Genomic DNA, 17,231 nt, shown 5'->3' on the forward strand with positions numbered 1-17,231 from the left:
CTAGCAAACGATATTTCCGCCGTGAAAGCGATTGCAGTCGTCACTGCAATTACAGCGTAGTCTGGATCAAACAAGTCAGCTACATATGATATGTTTAATTCACATCGTTTACTAGATCCAGAAAGATACTGTGCAACTGGTTTTCATTATCGCTTGAAAGTCTACTTGATTCTAATCCAAACACTTCGGCGAACCAATCAGTGATCGATTATCAAGTTCATAGACAGCTGGAAAATTTGCGTTGTCAGCAACGATCACGCGGAAGTGGACGATGTTACGACACAAATTTCTTCTGCAGTCGATATATTTTGATCGACAAGTCGCACGCTCCGCTTGCCATCTGGGTTCGCGGTTTCCGCTGGGCCGTGTGCGACTAATTCGGTTATATAACAAGGCAACGATATGAGGTAATAAGTAAATAACAGAACTCACGTGATAATCGATACGGCATTAGTTGCGGTCTGGATCCCTCACGCTTTTGGAACTAATTTGGAGTAGCTTAATTTCGCTTTTCAAATGTCAAGCATTAACGATGATGGAATCGTAAAGTTTCAGGTTTCATTCATCAGAATTGCTTATTTACTCTTTATACAATAGAAACAATATAGTAATACTATAAGTATAGTGTAACAGTGAATTAGAAACAGTAATTTAATGGTGGAATCGACGACCGTAATATAATTTCATTATATTTTATAGAACTCTAACTTTCCGCTTGAATGAGTAGAAAGTGTTGGTTATGGCCAGACAACAATTACTTAAAACACAGAGTATGCATATGTATGTGATCGGAAGGCGTAAATCTGTGTGATCGTTAGTTGTCAGGAATTTCATTTTTTATTCAAACCTGATATTCGAGTAACAATCTTTTAATTCACTGTTTAATTATTTTTCAATTTTTCTACTAGACAATCCTTAAGTAATCGTTACATTTATAATGTAGATTATAATTTTTCAGTCCTTTGATTTTCTTGACAATCCATTGATTTTTACGCTTGTTATATCGATTTTCTATTGCGCTTGAATGTACTGAAGCAGTTTGATCGCAATTTCCTCGTGCTAATATTACCTGTACACTAGAATAATCCGCGCGTTTCGGGTAATTACGCTAACGAGGGATTCGATGATCACAGACTATTACGACCGAAACATAGTTTCACCTCGAATGAATACGCTAGTGAGAGTCAAAGCAGTTGTAGTGTTACACGATCGCGAACTTTCGCAAGCGTCTCTGAAAATAACGATTGTGGCTGCACCGATGCCTAGCCTCAGGAACCACGTTTCTTAATGTAATTATTTTCGCCGATATTTTATTATCCACTGAATTCATAGTTTTTCTAGAACTCATACTCCATCAGCGTTTTTTATTCCCCATCCGTGTCATGGTGTGAAATTTTTAATCGTCTGTGAAACAGGTGGCTTATGTAGAATTTTTACTCGTCTGTGACGTAAGCCACTTGCAACCAACGAAATCTTTCTCAACAAGTTTATTGCATCAGTGTTTTATGAACAAGTATTGATACTTTAATCTGGAATAAATTGGTGTCATAGATGAAGCCTGCGAAATCCATCTCATGATTTCTCATGGTCGGTTTATCGCGTTCTGGTAGCAGGATGGTTTGAACACCTTTTCGAAGTGCAGGTATGACTAATAGGCATGTGTACGAGCTTCATCGATCAAGATCTGACGTAATGATTGAGGCAAGCATGCGTGTAATGCGCCAGGTTAGGGAATCGTGATCAAATGACGGAAACGCGTCCGTTCTGTGGAAATATCTCCATGCTGATAGTGATAACTCGTTTTCAGATCTATGAACTAGCATCGTGAGAAAGTTATGCATGTTTATAGTAATTTTATTTGTGTCTGTATTATTCATGAAGAGCGATCGATTAGCATTCGTCTAAGGTGTTAGTAGTTATTGATTATAATTTTAGAGATAAATGCTGGATGCTGGACCTTACAGTTTCTTCATTGTTATAGATATTTTCAGCTTTAGATTATTTTGTGAAGTTTTAGCGTTAGATAAAGAAATTTCATGAATTAGCGTAAGGTAGAGGTTTGATAATAATTTAGTGTAGACTGGAAACATTTTAGATAATTTGGAAATGGGTGAATAATAATTATAGAGGGTGATTCAATAAAATCTATTAAAATTTTTAAGTGTGGAAAATTATGATTAGGAATAGCGTGTAGTGTTAAGAGAATTTTTTTTACAGGTGTAAGAATTTTACTTATTACGTTATTTTGTGATATATTCTATTTACAGTTCAAAAATAATTTTCAAGATTAATAATTAGAGCTCCATTGTAACATGTAAAGAATCACAACCACGCTTATTCTGTATCGCTAATTATAAAAATATACTAGAAATATATTAGATTAGCATGTTTGTATAAATACTGCGATGGATGTTCTTATATATCATTAAAAGTGCATCGTGGCACTTATAAGACATCAAGTTCTTAAGTTACACTCAAAACACGGTCACAAATTCCTCTAAATCGTCCTCTCGAATCCCACAATCCTCAATAAGGACCTCTCATCTTCTTCCAAGATTCTTCGAACCCATTACCATTTCCCACACGAGTATCTCATCAGCCATGTTCGCAAAGTTCCACTTCCATCATTGGTTTTCTTGCAATGATCCTCCACCCACTGATTGTATTAATAATAGAAGTACCTGTAGAACGCTGTAACAGACAAAAGTGGGAGTATAATAAAATGTCCATATAGATCACCAACAGAAAGACTGCAACTTAATAAACTAAACAAAATTCCAAAATATGCAAAGCATCAATCCTACCCCCGAAAGTATCCCAAACAAAGTATCCCTCATTTCCCTGACTTCTGACCCCCACGAAACCTCGTCCCTTGACAACCCCTCGGTCCAGCCATCCGACACAGTTTCCAGGGGAAAGCCAAAGACCTGGCAGACCTAGTCCTGTCGAAATCCTGCACGATCCTCGCCAGAATCGCACTAACTGGCGAAGTCCAACTCAACTTGTAATCGTCGGGACACCTGACCACTGGTAATGAGAAGTCAGACCCGGGACCACTTCAAAGCCGTTAATTACAAAACCCTCGTCACCTTGACGCCCCACGCAGTAGTGACCTCGTCCCTTCGTCTTCTCCCTTTGATTGGTAAGTGCTCGCTTTTCCAGCCGCCTGGCTCCGTGTACACGAGGCCGACCGCGATGCTGACAATAAAGTTAACCGCGAGAGGGAGAGCAGGTTCCATTAGGCTGCAGAAGGGGTTCCTTCGCTGGGCGTTCGTAAATTTTGGTCCCTCGAGGGTGGGACGCCCGCGAGAGCGCTTGTTCTCGAGAAGCGCTATTTGTTGCTCGCGTTTCTCGGGTGATTAGGTTTTAGGGGGACGTTAGTCTGAGAGTACTGCTCCTCTGATTTTTGCGCCTGCTTCGAGCGAGCCTCGCGGTATTGGGCTCCCCGATGTAGCTTCCTTAAAAGGGACGAAGGCTTTTTGATGTTTCGTGTGAGATGAGGGTGTGGTGGATATATGCATGGTCTTCTATTAGCGGGTATGTGAGAGTCTTGGAGTGAGATGCGAGGGGTACTGAAATGGAGTTGAAATGTCCTGATGATCAGAGTTTTTATATTATTTACAGTACTTCCCATAAGTATTCGAACGATTTCATAAGTTTGGAAAATTACAGACTTATTGGTAGTAATCAATATTTATTGTGTAGACTGACCATGAATTACTGCTAAAAATACAATTATACTATAATTATTATACACTTAATTTTAAGATATAATAGAAATACGAAACAAATGTAAAGAAACCTGTATTTTTCTCAACATGTGACATCGTTCGAATACTTACGAGCGGTACTGTATATCTATTAATGTGGACATGAAGACTTTCTTTCATTTTTTATGCAATGTAGCTCTGAGGTCAAGCTCGAAACAATCGAAATCATTGTAATTTTTTAAGCTAAATAATATCTGCTGAGTTTAAATTATTTCACAGTTCTTAATATTTTACTTCTGTTAGAATCAAAGCAAGTTCAAACAAGGAGTACTTTCATCCGACGTTGTTTAAAATCGCCTGAGAGCGTGTTACGTCACAGTCTCTGGCTCAAAGTGTTTGGTCCATTTAATACACAGAACCGTATCATCCTTTTTGCGCGTTCCAAGCTAATATCCCGTGAAGCACTTAGTCGAAATGTTCTTCAACTGCGAATTCGTTTCTCGAGGGGCATCCCTGGAAATGAAGCTTCGTTTTTCACGCCCTCCTTTTCGACCCCAGATAAATTTCCGTCGAGGACGTCCGGAGGGTCGTGGCTCCTCGCGTGTAGCCTAGCAATAAGAAATCTACTGGAGGCTACCAAGCTTTTCGATATCTAAGAGATATAATCAATTCCTCTTGTTTCCTTCTTTACTTCGTCATTTATAAATGTTCATTCAGAAAACGTTCATTTAAGCTACAATATAAACTATCTCTTCTTGATGTATCAATTGAATCATACTCCAAGTTTCTATAGAAATCGCAGCGATCAAGATCTTCACTTTCCTCTTCTACGCTTATTCCCACACTTCAATGCAATCAAGCTCACGATCATCGACAACGCGCCAGAGAAATCTAATAAATCCCCATTTTACTAATCTTCCGTTACAAGCAGCCCATTCAAGAAACAGCGTCCTCGACATTCAAACCGATTTCCTGCGAATTTGCTCCCGCTGCCAAGAATTTATCCCCAGGAGTCGCGCTTCCTCGTTCCCACCTCCATAATTACGCCTCTTCCGTGCGATTATGCCCCACGAATAGCCTGATATCGTCTCCTCTCCAAGGTGCCCTGAGGCTCGTTAAGACGATGCGAAACAAGACTGCGTTTCCGCAAGTGGACCATGATAGCGCCCCTTCGTCGCTGGTATTAACGAAAATGAGCGTTCGCGTGTGCTTGAATTAAATTATGCTCTTCGCTCGTTACTGGCTTCAGTTTCGGTGAGTTAATCTGTCGAATTAAGTCGATGAAGGTGGCCGACATATTTTTTGGATCCTGCGTTTCAGGATCTCCTTACCTCCGACGCCACTGACGTTAATCACACACAGTCGCCAAAGATTTAAGTCCCTTCGCGGCGCGTTTAGGCGCATTAACGAGCATAAAATGCCAGAAAGATATATAACGGTCGCGCTCATAACCGACACAAACTATGTGGGCTGGAGATTTATTTCTGTCTCGATCGCCTTCCCTATTCGATACGATTTCTGCTGCCAGAGTTAGTAGAAGGTTCCCATAATCTACTTTCGTGATATAACTCCGAGTCATATGATATATCTGGTTTAGAGAAAGGTGCAATTTTTATATTAGATAGCCAGGTTCTACTGTAAGAGATACATGGGTTGCAAAATTCTTCATTTATTTGATAAATCTCTGATATATCAGATGTGATAGAATTCAGGTTATTTAAACGAGAAATCGTACATATTTCGAAGTCCTATCATGAGCGGTCCAGTTATGCAAATTGCTTAGCTCACCTACGGTGTTAAAATAGGTCTCTATTTATATCTTGAATAAATTTGGGAAACTAAATATAGAAATATATTAATACAGTAACAATATTCATGAAACCGCTTCATTAGGAAATATAAATGGCCACAAACAGAATATTCCAAACTTATAAGACACATTAAAAATCCCTTGATTGATTTCATTTAGGAACCCACGCGAAAAGACGTAATAGAGTACTTTATTAGAAAGGTAGGAAGATAGCTCGACCTTCTAAGTGGCTACGAGTCTATTCGTTACCATAGTTTCACACGATCTACGACTGAATGGAGCTACGTTAATGAAAGAAATATCCGCGGTGGGCTCGTTCTACCAGGAAAACAGAACAGGCGGTACTCGTGTAGCCGATCCAGTAATTTAATTCACGGTTATTACTCGTAATCACAGTGTATGTCGCGCAATGATTCGCGAAACAGCAGCATGATCGGAAACTTCATTTTCTTGCTGATTATCCGCAAGTAATGCACACTCGTAAAATTATGCTCCCTCGAGGCGGTGGGCCTTAAAAATTCACGAAGGATTAAATAACCGTACGTTACGATTATTTTAAATTGCTTTACCGTTCCTCGTTACAGGAATGTACGCGAGGCGAATGCTGGATCGTGTCCTTTCACATGAACCATTGCACCGTGGGTAATTCGTTAACGACACCGCCTGGACGATAAAGGGAGCAACCGGAGGCTTAATGACGCGCAATCACGCCTGCTAACGATTATAAATCCTCGAACAGACTCCTTCATTGAATTCTGTCCTGAACTCGTTAAACGTGTCGTAAAGACAATTTTTATGCATTTTGAAATGGATATGATGAGCATATGAGAAAAAACTGCGTTGCATTCAAAGTTGTGAAAGGGCTGGAATTTTGCTGGGAAACGTTTGGGTTTTGGGGCATTGTATCGTAGAACGTTTAAAAAATCATTTGGTAGAGATAAATATTGTAAATTGTGTGTAAAATAAAATATCAAGAAACAGAATTTTGAATCTTGTGGAAGCGTCAGTTTTGGTCGAAGAAGAGATTCTAAAGGATATTTTTGGTAATGATGATTCACGAACTTGATCGAGACTGACCAGACAAACAGAGAGCATTGATCTCAGTCTCTGAAAGAAGCGACCTTGCCATCGACCCGACTGACCTCGTAACACCTGTTACACCACATAAAGCAAGTGAGGTTACGCGTAAACGAGTTTAAGACACCAGGTCAACGAAAACACTTTCACTGGGCCGCAGAGTAGTTTCTCTCTGCCAAGTGGATCCCATCAAGGATAACACCTCTTTGAGGAAATCGATACTCTTTTCTCTTTCTAATCCTCGTTTACTTCGTGTCTCTTTGATAAACTGCAGTATTAATCGAGTTAATTTTAAAAATTATTTCAGTGGAGAAATCGTGATGAGAAGAATCGTATATATCCTGAATGATGTAGAAACCAGAAACACAGTTAGTTTACTTCCACAAAGTGATTTACGCAGATTGTCCATTAGTACTTTCATTACAAGTATTGCTTCCTTATTTTAAATGTGTTTTAGAGAGGTGTCCAATGTTTTCTTCGAATTAAAGTTCAGTGATCTTTAATTTCTTTCGCAGATCAAATAATGATTTAAAAAAGAAGGTTTGCTTTAGCTAATAAACCTCAAAATGATCCTCAAACATTGTAAATGTGTAAAAAGTAACTTACCTGCATTCCTCTTCTGACTTACACTTCTATATTATTTTACCCTTTACACCTTATAAAGACACAATATTTCGGACATGTGTCAATTACCGCAAGAGTTAGCAAAAGTACATCCTATTAGTATCACCGTGAATAAGTTAGTGTTAAACGAACATCCTTGCGTTTTCACATTCACTTCGTAAATCTTTAGGACCTTCAAACCAGCCTCTGAAGGTTGATTCTTCGTCTGAGTATCTTTCGACGAAGTTGTTGGCATTTGTTACAAGTGAAAGAGAGAAAGGGAGTCGTCGTCCTCGACGAGTTCATGATCATGAACAAGATGACCCGTTAAGGAAGTGATTCAAGGATCGAACATGACCTCCGATCGAATCCTGTATCATCCGATGACGTTATACAGGAACTGACGTTATTCTATGAATTTCATTATTCGTTATTGAAGAAATGTGTAACCAACTGTTACTTGCGACTATCTCTCCGGTTTCTTAAAAAATTTGAACTGTTCAATTTGTCAATTCTAGATCAATTATGACAATGCATTTAAATAAAATTAAAATCAAAATCAATTCATAGCCGCAAATAATATACCGAACAAATGCCAACCCAAAAAGACACACACACACACACCACAGCATTGCTAATTTATAATACATATTTATCACAGCCGTGTCACTCAGTCGTACACACTACGATAACGCGTCAGTGGTAAACAGGGACATAGGTTACTGGCTGGGTGATCTAATGTGTGTGACAACAAATAAATAGTGTTTTATTCACAAGTTAGGTGCACAGGGACGAGACGAGTGGAATTGTACATGATAGCGTGACAGTGCCCGGGGGTTAGTCTCACCCCAGCTAAAAGAACTCCTCGCCTCAGTGAGTGTCTTTGGTGGTTCGTGTTAAGAGCAGACTCGCTGACTTTGCTGCCCCCACCCTCGAGTATCGCTTCTTTTTAAGAAAAAGCGCTCTATATTTCCCCACTGTTCAGAATCCGATCGATGATTTACCTTGGTTGGGTGGCACGAAGCCATATCCGCTCGCGCCCACTATCACTCCGCTGGTGTCGGCGCTGTTCGGCGCGGGACCCGGCGGGAACAATACTGGACCTGGGGGCACAAACAATTTTTGTCAGCAACTTTAGAGAATTTCAGACTGATCAGCCTGCGCTGGAGAGCTTATGTAAATTCAAATAAAATTCAATTTATTTGGGAACTCTATCATGTCGATGGATTAGAATGTGGGATGGATTTCTTGTGTCTAGGGTCTAAGGGATTGAGAGTGTAGAAGAAAGGAAATCCATGATTGTTTTCTATTTACTTGAAACCTGGAAGAGCAATAAGTAGTTCTTAAAACTAATTTTTATGCATTTCATAAATATTGAAAGGACTTTGGAAATAGCAATACAGGTGTATCTATAGTTTTAGGTCAAGCTGTTAGTTCTCTGAGAAGTGAGAGTGCAAGACAAATAGCTGAGGATTAGAGGCTTCACATATTTCTGTAAGCAAGTTTACACATTCTTCATAGACAGACAGAGCATGTGCACACACAGAATCCCAGGATTATTGCAGAATGAGTTCAGTTACTCAACAAGTGCTCTATTCAAAACAACTATAACTTCGATGCAACACCCAGCATCAGACAGCGTAACTCTTCAATTCACAAGTTTCCCATGCAAGACAGAATATTAATAGAATCCTTCTGATTAATATACCTCCGACATCGTAATCCCACGAGTTGCATCAGACACGACGTAAAACATCAAACGTCGTCCGTCAAGCTTCCCATTAAGCCTTGCCACCTTTCCGCGTTTTCATTTCCAGCGCGCCGATTTCAATCGCTGCTGGCATTTTAATGAGGAACTGAGTCTCACGAGCGTTACCATTTACGAAAAATCATAAACACGGTCCAATGAATGCGACCCAACTCGGCAACGACCTATCAAAACTGATTATTCAAGACTCTGCGTTACCCAATCCAACGTAGACAGCCGACAGCCACAATATCAATGAAACTACGCGAGCACTCGTTTACTATGACCCTGATGACCTCTTGAGATCGCGACGGTTGCTGGGACGAAACGATCTTTATCGAAACGGCGTAAGCAAATCGTGGATCGGTTTACCAGAACAAATCGTTCCGCAATTGTGAAATCATTTACGCAAGGATCGAGGTCTGGCCTTCACGGTCATTACCCAGCGACGACCGAGATCGATACTCGCGGGTGGTGGACCCCCGCGAGGACTTAAATCGTCCAACCGTTTGTTACGCTTCTTTTTTTATCAATGCCTTCGTGACTCACAGTTTCTATTATTGTTACGTCTACTTGGGACATTCGAGTGATATTTTTGGGAAAATAAAGAAATTAATCGTATTTAGTGAAGTTTTATTAGATTTAGTTATTGATTAAATGAGGTCATTATGATTCCTTTCGTTTATTGCCACAGTTTTTATTCATATTCTACTTGGGATAAGAAGTATTAGTCTTGTAAGTATTAATCTTGCTAATTGCTAAAGCAAAAAATATTTTGTTATACTTTATACTGATGACGCATTATTTAAGATTCAGATTTAATTGATATCAAATATTATCTTATTTCCATGTTCTTCTAGTATTAACCTGTAACTAACTCTTAACTACTGTGGTATTTTCTGTCGAAGGATAACGTTACATCTTCCGTATTCAACAAAGGCTATATTCAAATAAGCAAAGAGTTATCTCGAAGTGCCCTTGAAAATTAATTCAAAATCCGCAATTTTACACCCCCAAGATCTATGATGCGTCATCTACAACTCGTTCTGTGGTTGTCTTGGAGAGTGATTTCTCAAGGAAAGCCAGTGAAAATCCTTTCCCAGCCGGGAAGTAATTTCCAACATAGTCGATTATAAATTAATGACGCTCGCATTGGGTCATCAAGATTGCTAGGATAATCATTTTTAATAACATAAAACTTGTTCTGAGGAACTGTTTGCAATACACTCGAGTCGACTCTCGTCATAGAACACTTGCGAAATTTCAGCATTAGGTCAGACAACACTTAATCGAGCACACCTGATCAGGTTACACCTGACCGATCGTTCTGCTTAATTACAAAAGGTGAATGATCTGTGATTGCTGATCGAAGCTACCGTATTTGTTGCAGTTGAAATTCACTCAAGTTAGTAGTTAGAAGTCTTACTAATAAATAACTACTTTGTTATAACTATATCTACTAATTATTAATGTAAGATAATTTGTTAACTTTCGTCGAATCACTATTACTCTTAAAAACCACGTAGAAGATCTTTATAATTCCATATATGTGATGCTAAAGTTATTCTACGATTATAGTGCTCATAAAACGTAAGTTCCATATGTAAGTATAGATTCCATGTGTGAATAACTCTGCAACCGAGTTCAGCAACAATATTAGAATAGCTAGTAAGCCAAGCGAAAGAGAAAAACATAAATCAAATATCAAATGGATTCTTTACGACTTCATCATGCAAAGTTCGCATACCACTGAACCGAACAAATTACTTAATAGAAGGTAGCAACGTATCAACCAGTTTTAGCACAACTCAGCATTTTGTTAGCGCCACTTTCCCAGTGATATTTATTGTAGGTGAGTTTGAACTTGACACCCATTCCAACCGCGTTCCACTCGATCACAAGAATCGCGTATCCTGGTTACGTATGCGTCGACACGTGATACACAGTAAATGTCAAATCGACAGAATTGGTCTTATTGTTAGAATAAATGACAATAGGGTACAATAGGGACTGCTATCATTGAAGATAGTATTGTGTCGTTTTCAAAGTCTGCGTATCTGGAATATTTTCTTTATTAAGAACTATCTGAATTTGTTAGCCAGATCTTGATCTATGGTGACTACTAAAAAATTTGTTTAAGAATAAGGAACATTTTTTTTCAGTTATGGCAATGTGAATTTTATTAAATCTAGAAGGAAGTCTTCTGTTAATTTCGATTTCTAAATGACGAGTTTTGAGATCCTACTATATGAAATATGTAGTCATTAAAAAATATGAAGAGATTTCAGAACATGAATGATTTTCTTATCTAGATAATTAGAAAACTTTCCTATTGACGCAACACCAGAAGTTTCAAATATTTCCAATAGACTTTCAAGCAAACTTTCTTCTCTCAGCAAGCGTATTATACTAATCAAGATCGTCAGCTTTCAAGAAATGTCTATCATGTACCTATAAATCTGTTCCGGTAAGAGCGTTGTTCAAGAAATCGCCATATTCAAGAGTACAACGACAGTTTATTCCCCCTTCTATCTCCACTCGTAATTTCTACGCTCGATTTCGCGATCCTGAGATAATCATTTCATTCACCATCACACAAAGATTCAACGAGAATGTGAACAGAATTTAATTACTCTGTGGATTTGCAGATTTGCATGCTGGCGACGGTGGATGTTCCTGACAGGATCGTGGATGGGAATAGACGATTATCGCGCGATTAAACGAGTGAACGTAATTGAAATGGGCTTGAATGACGCATGAGGGTAGAACAACGATCGACGATTCTACTCACCCCTATTCGATCGAGGATCTCGCATCCCTGCTGTCTGCCTGAGGTAAGGACCGAATCCAGCGAAGAGTTGACTATAGTCCTGGCCAGAAGCCATCGCCAGGACGAGCAAAACGAAGGACACCAGAATTGTCTGAAATGGAAATGTCGTTTTGTTATTTTATCTCTGATTTTCTTCATCTACTACTTAGGTCTACCATTAATTTTTTTAGACACAATGTCTGCCAGAGATGGTTGGACGCCCAATAGACCTTTAATATTGTAGTAACATATTTCGAAAGCTAGAAACTTATGAAAGATAAAAAAACTAAAGTGTTAAGTAGAGAGATTCTCAGAAACTACTACATATGTTGAAACCACATGTGATTACACTAGCTCCTAGAAAAAAAACATTTTGCACAATCCTCCTATTAATTTACACTAAATTACATTCGATGAGTTTCGTCTGTTGATTAGTTCATCAAGGACCACGTACATATTACTGCTTGAAACTGTCAAACTACACACTCTTAACTTTCGCTTTTACTTTCGATTTCGAAATTAAAAAAAGTGCCTCTCGAAGATTCAAAATCGTAATTCTTGTTGTTTAGTTTCTCTTGAATTACACAATGACTTCGATCACGCGTCCCAAGGGTTCAATCGCGACGATTTAATGCGGAAACTATTCGAAAGTAGGTCGAGCCCTCTCGAACCGGAAGCGTATCTGCGATTATTGCACATTCTAGTTTACAGCAACGAAAAATGATTAATGGGTCGCGACGTGCTTCGTTACACGCACTCGAAAACGTTCGTAACTGTGAAATGGTAACTCCGATCGCATGATTGACGATATAGCTGTATCACGTACAGGGTGTGATGAAATGAAAGGATATTGAGGTACGATTTCGTAGGATACTCAGCTTCTAGTCAATGTATTTCTATAAGTGTAAAAATATATACAAAGGTAACTCAGAAAAATATAACTAATATAAAAAGTTACCAATGTAGCAAATTTTGTAGAGATTCCCCAATATGATACATATTTATAACTAAGTTTCTAGAATTTCGAAGTATGTTTCAAAATAGTTCTACTCCTTTTGTTCCCAGTCACCATGTACAGTTGACAGACGAAGTGTGCATTGATTTTTATAATGTCATATACATTCTATATCTATTCACTCGCCAGTCGGCAATATATCAGAATTTATGTGCCTATAGTCGTCGAATAAAATCAGCGTTCAAGTTTCTCATTTAAAGCCCGTTAGTTCACTACAACATTTCTATTCAATCGAAAGTTCCCGTTCGCTGCCATTCGCTGTGCGCTCCAAGCACGTGCTTCTCGTAAAATGTTACTTAATAAATTAACAGGGATAAAATACGACGTCGAACGTAGTGAGCGGTAGTTTTGGAGCCATTTCACGGAGCACTATTTTCTCGAAGTCCCGAAGTTGGGATTTAATTGACTTCTCGGATCGGTAAGCTGTCATCGATCTTGAACCCCTGACGCGTGAATATTTATTGGCGAAAGTGTGTTTCGTATCGTAATTAACGATTTGGAAGGCTTGAAATCTAGTTTGTAAAACGAAGGAGATGCCAACGCGAGATTTTTAGGTAAACTCTATTAAAATATTAACACTTTCCCTTTTTATAGCGGGAATAAAGGTTTAATTGTTCTTTCGTTTCTTTAATTGCTCAATTAACATTCCCTTCGAAAGTGATTCTACGGCCAGTGATCTCAATGACGGTAAGCAGGTACCCTTAAATCATAGTCTCGAGTTTCTTCTTAATACCTGTTTCATTTCAAATGTTATTACACATTATATGAACATAGTATATGAACTCATTAATTCTATTCTGTGCCTATTTCTTACAACATCCATTTCACGATTTGTTATTCCAGTCCATAATTTCGTTTCTTACGACTCTATAAGTATCCACGCAGGACACTTTCCCTTTTTACAGGGGAAATAAACTTTTAATTACTTCTTTCCAAGAATCCACCGAAATGACAACACGTTGCATCCTTCTTTCCCCGATCGTTATTCTCCAGGAAAACGATAAATATTCTCAGATGGTTGTCGTCGCCCTAAATGTCAGACGAAAAGAAAACTTAAAAAAGGATGACGCAAACTCTTTCGCGACGCGAATGCACGCACGCTTCCGACTTCGAGGATCGACTTTGGGTCGTAAATTTGGTTCGCGCGTTTACGCGAAGGGATGTGGAGAAAGACGAATCGAATCTCGCGACAAGATATTCTCAATTCCATCTCGCGCCACCCACTACGTAAAATCTGATGAAATCGTTATGCCACTTTACGATCTGCGCATCGCTGATTCCATCGTCGTTACAGACTTGGGAACGAACCTCGAGTCGGCAAATAATTGTACGCTCAGATCATGCTTGATCGTTTCTGCGCGCTTGCACACGCTCTTTCATTCTCTTCCATCGATTTTCTGTATCGAAAGCAAGGTAAACCACGCCACGTCATCGTCACGCGATTTCTTGCTGTCGCAATGTCAAGGCGATTAATTGTTGCCAAGATCGTGAGTAACTACGACGGAGTGATGATATGATAACGATGGTAACGATAGTAAAAGTGGCAATATTGCTGGCATCGATAGTCATTTCTAACACTCAGTATGGCTCACCATAGATCAATAGTTAGTCATTGCGATTTTCAAGGATATTATATAGACTACGTAGAAAGCGAATATGGAAATGACTTTGTCGTAGGTTCCTTCTCTTTAGACACTACAATGGCTTGGAAGCTGCAAGAACGCTTAAATCTGAGAACATTGTTACGTGAGTGAATGATGAGGCAAGTTGTAGTGAAGTTTGTAAACTAATGTTGCTACTAACTATCATGTTGTACTTCGCTCGGAACACAGATATTACAGGATTTACACCACCTAACACGCTATGTCTATTTAACACAGGTTCTGTATTTCATGTATAAAGTTCCTTGCTACAATTTCAAGGGAAATTAACTGAACCAGAAAGCAGAGTTTAATAACATATCTACGGAAGTCTGGGGGTCCTGGCTGATTGACAGGAGCTTCAATTAAATTTGCAACCGTGTAATTTCCACCCCACTGGCCAGTAGCTGCGAAAAGATCAGAACATTCTTCAAGATACTATCACTATTTTCCTTGAAGCGCATTTATATTTCTTTTTTTCCTTGCGCCGAGGGATTATTGAAAAAAATATAAAACCACTGGCGTGAAACGAAATTCACACATGCTCGATATATATATTTTTGTAATGGGAACCTTTCACTGACTTTTAGAAGGAATTTCTGGCGGCGGTAATCCGAAGGGATTTGAAGATCGTTACGCAAACCTTGCAAACGCGAAAGCAAGGTCGAGGCAACGGGGAGAATGCAAGGACGCTCTCCATTATCGATATTACCGCGGGAATAGCCGATGCTTGATTATAGTGATTATAGATGTGAGGACGCAGTTCAATGATGTACTAAATTCAAACATTTCAATTCAATCATAAATCCAATTACCTAAGTCTACAAGCAACACTTTAATACTCAGAACAGCATGTTTCGTTGGAAGCTATTCAGCACCCAGCTTTACCCTCGTACGTCGAATACAGGGTCACTTTGACAGTACAAGATATCTAGTATGAGCAGTACTGTAATTCCTTCCCAAAACTAGTTTACAATAGAAATTCTATTACGTGTCAAAGTGACCCTGCATTCGTCTCTCACGTTCGTCGAAAACCATTCGCCTTTCAAGGGTTAACATAAACTACTTCCAAAGAAACAGACGATCATTAAGAACACGACGTTCCATTTAGAAGCAGGCACTAATTCTTTCACAACGTTAAAACATCCAAAAGTAACACCTCAATTACCCATCCCTAAAAGGTTCTCAGGCGTGAGTGCACCGCCTAAAACGTGAAGGAAAGAACGCAGAGTGTTCGGTTGTGGGTACAGAGGCAAGAGGCCGCCCACAAACCGCGGCACACATGTGCGTGCACCGTGACGGGAGATCACGCGCCGCGACGATATCTACGCCAGAATGCGAGGAGAATCGCGCGTAGCTCTGGCGGTTCTAGTGTAAGTTAAGTAGCTGCCAGCGTAGAGGTCCGACGTGTATGAGTAATTTATGCTGCAACTGTTGCGAAATAAATGTAAACAGTTGCATATTCTCCGCAGGGTGAAGCTTGACACATGAGAAAGCCGCAGTAACCAGAGAACCTGCCTGTTTTTCCTCCAGCGAATTAATCAACTTCGCGCGTGCCTAGATCGATTAGGGCGTCACTATTCTGGCTTCCACGGAGTTTTCGATGAATGCTTGCGCGGTGACAGGGGAAATATGCAATGGGTGTAGTCTGATGCTGTGGTAAGTGTGTCTGGAAGTCGAGGCGAGGTTTCAGAGAGCTAAATCTCGACGTAGAGGAATATTTCTGGATTACTCGGGGATTTGTATTGAGAACTTTGACGGGGACGTCGAGTTGTTATGGGAATTTTGAGCCTCGGGGATTGGGGAAAGTTTCCTTTGGGCAAGGGGGACTCTTGCGGGCTTTGTTGAGTCGTAGAGAAATAGCGGTATGAGAGGTTTCAGGGGACGACATATTTTTGCTGAGACGAGGACTCTAGATTGTTTTACAGTAGTACTGAAGAGGGGATGATTTGAGACTGGAATTCGTATCTAAAGGGAGTCCATAGAATTTAGATCATTCTAGAGACCAGAATGCAAGATGTAGTAATAGTCAAAGGAACTACGTTACTCTTAAAGGAACTAAATCGTGAAAGGTTGGTTCAGGTTTGCACAATTCCTATCGCTACGACTGTCATAGTACACTACAATCCAGTATCATTCATTCGCGAAATGCCAAAAATATCTTTTCCCTAGTATCTGATCAAACTGTAGGAATTATAGGTTCTCTCAAACCTAAACAGCAAGACATTCGAATCACTCATGCTGCGAATACGCCTAAAAGAACTTCCACTCCCTTTCTATTCAGTAATCAATGAATACTCCACGCCGATCTACAAGTTTCATTATTTCCCCTTTAATCCGTGCAAAACCGTCCGCGAACAGAGTTCCGCTCGTTTTCTGATACCTTTCGACATTCTTCGACACGAGCAATCGAAAGTGCCTCTGAAAGCGAGCAACCGTTTTGTTCTTACATCGCTCAAGCCATCGATAAACATCACGGCAGAGCTAGCCGAGCGGATCATGGAGCAGACTCGATTACTTTCCCCGATAACGATCTCGATTGTAATTCGCGGGATCTGTTGGATGTCTGCGATCGACATAATTCACCGAATAGCAACTTCACGATTCACGTCTCTTTTGTGTCACTTATAGTAATTGCTAAATAAGCCACGAGAGCCGTCAAAGTTGAGATCGAAATTGGTACCTTGCGGAACCTTTGCAACTGGTCTGTTCAATTTAAGCCAATGACAGTCAGCTTCTCTGCGAACGAGAACATCGACGTCTGGACACCAGAGAAAGGCATATTCCTCGTCAAAACGATGATTTGCAAATAGTGTTTCG

General features: G+C 39.7%; 1 protein-coding gene across 5 annotated transcripts in view; it reads right to left on the bottom strand.

Moving 5' to 3' along the window:
- Positions 1-2,216: 2,216 nt before the first annotated feature.
- The window catches only part of Wat (worker-enriched antennal transcript), a 41,908-nt gene continuing 26,893 nt past the window's right edge, over positions 2,217-17,231 (bottom strand). For 3 of the 5 annotated variants that reach the window (XM_076384589.1, XM_076384588.1, XM_076384587.1), the window contains exons 2-5: positions 11,739-11,868; positions 8,205-8,303; positions 3,090-3,198; positions 2,863-3,027 (exon numbers count right to left, since the gene is read on the bottom strand). In XM_076384589.1, the coding sequence (XP_076240704.1) occupies positions 2,979-3,027; positions 3,090-3,198; positions 8,205-8,303; positions 11,739-11,832 (351 nt within the window). In that variant the 5' untranslated portion in view covers positions 11,833-11,868 and the 3' untranslated portion in view covers positions 2,863-2,978. The other 2 variants (XM_076384591.1, XM_076384590.1) reach the window with 2 other exon arrangements.

Source organism: Calliopsis andreniformis, chromosome 9 (genome assembly GCF_051401765.1).
Source record: "Calliopsis andreniformis isolate RMS-2024a chromosome 9, iyCalAndr_principal, whole genome shotgun sequence".
Taxonomy (NCBI): Eukaryota; Metazoa; Arthropoda; class Insecta; order Hymenoptera; family Andrenidae; genus Calliopsis; species Calliopsis andreniformis.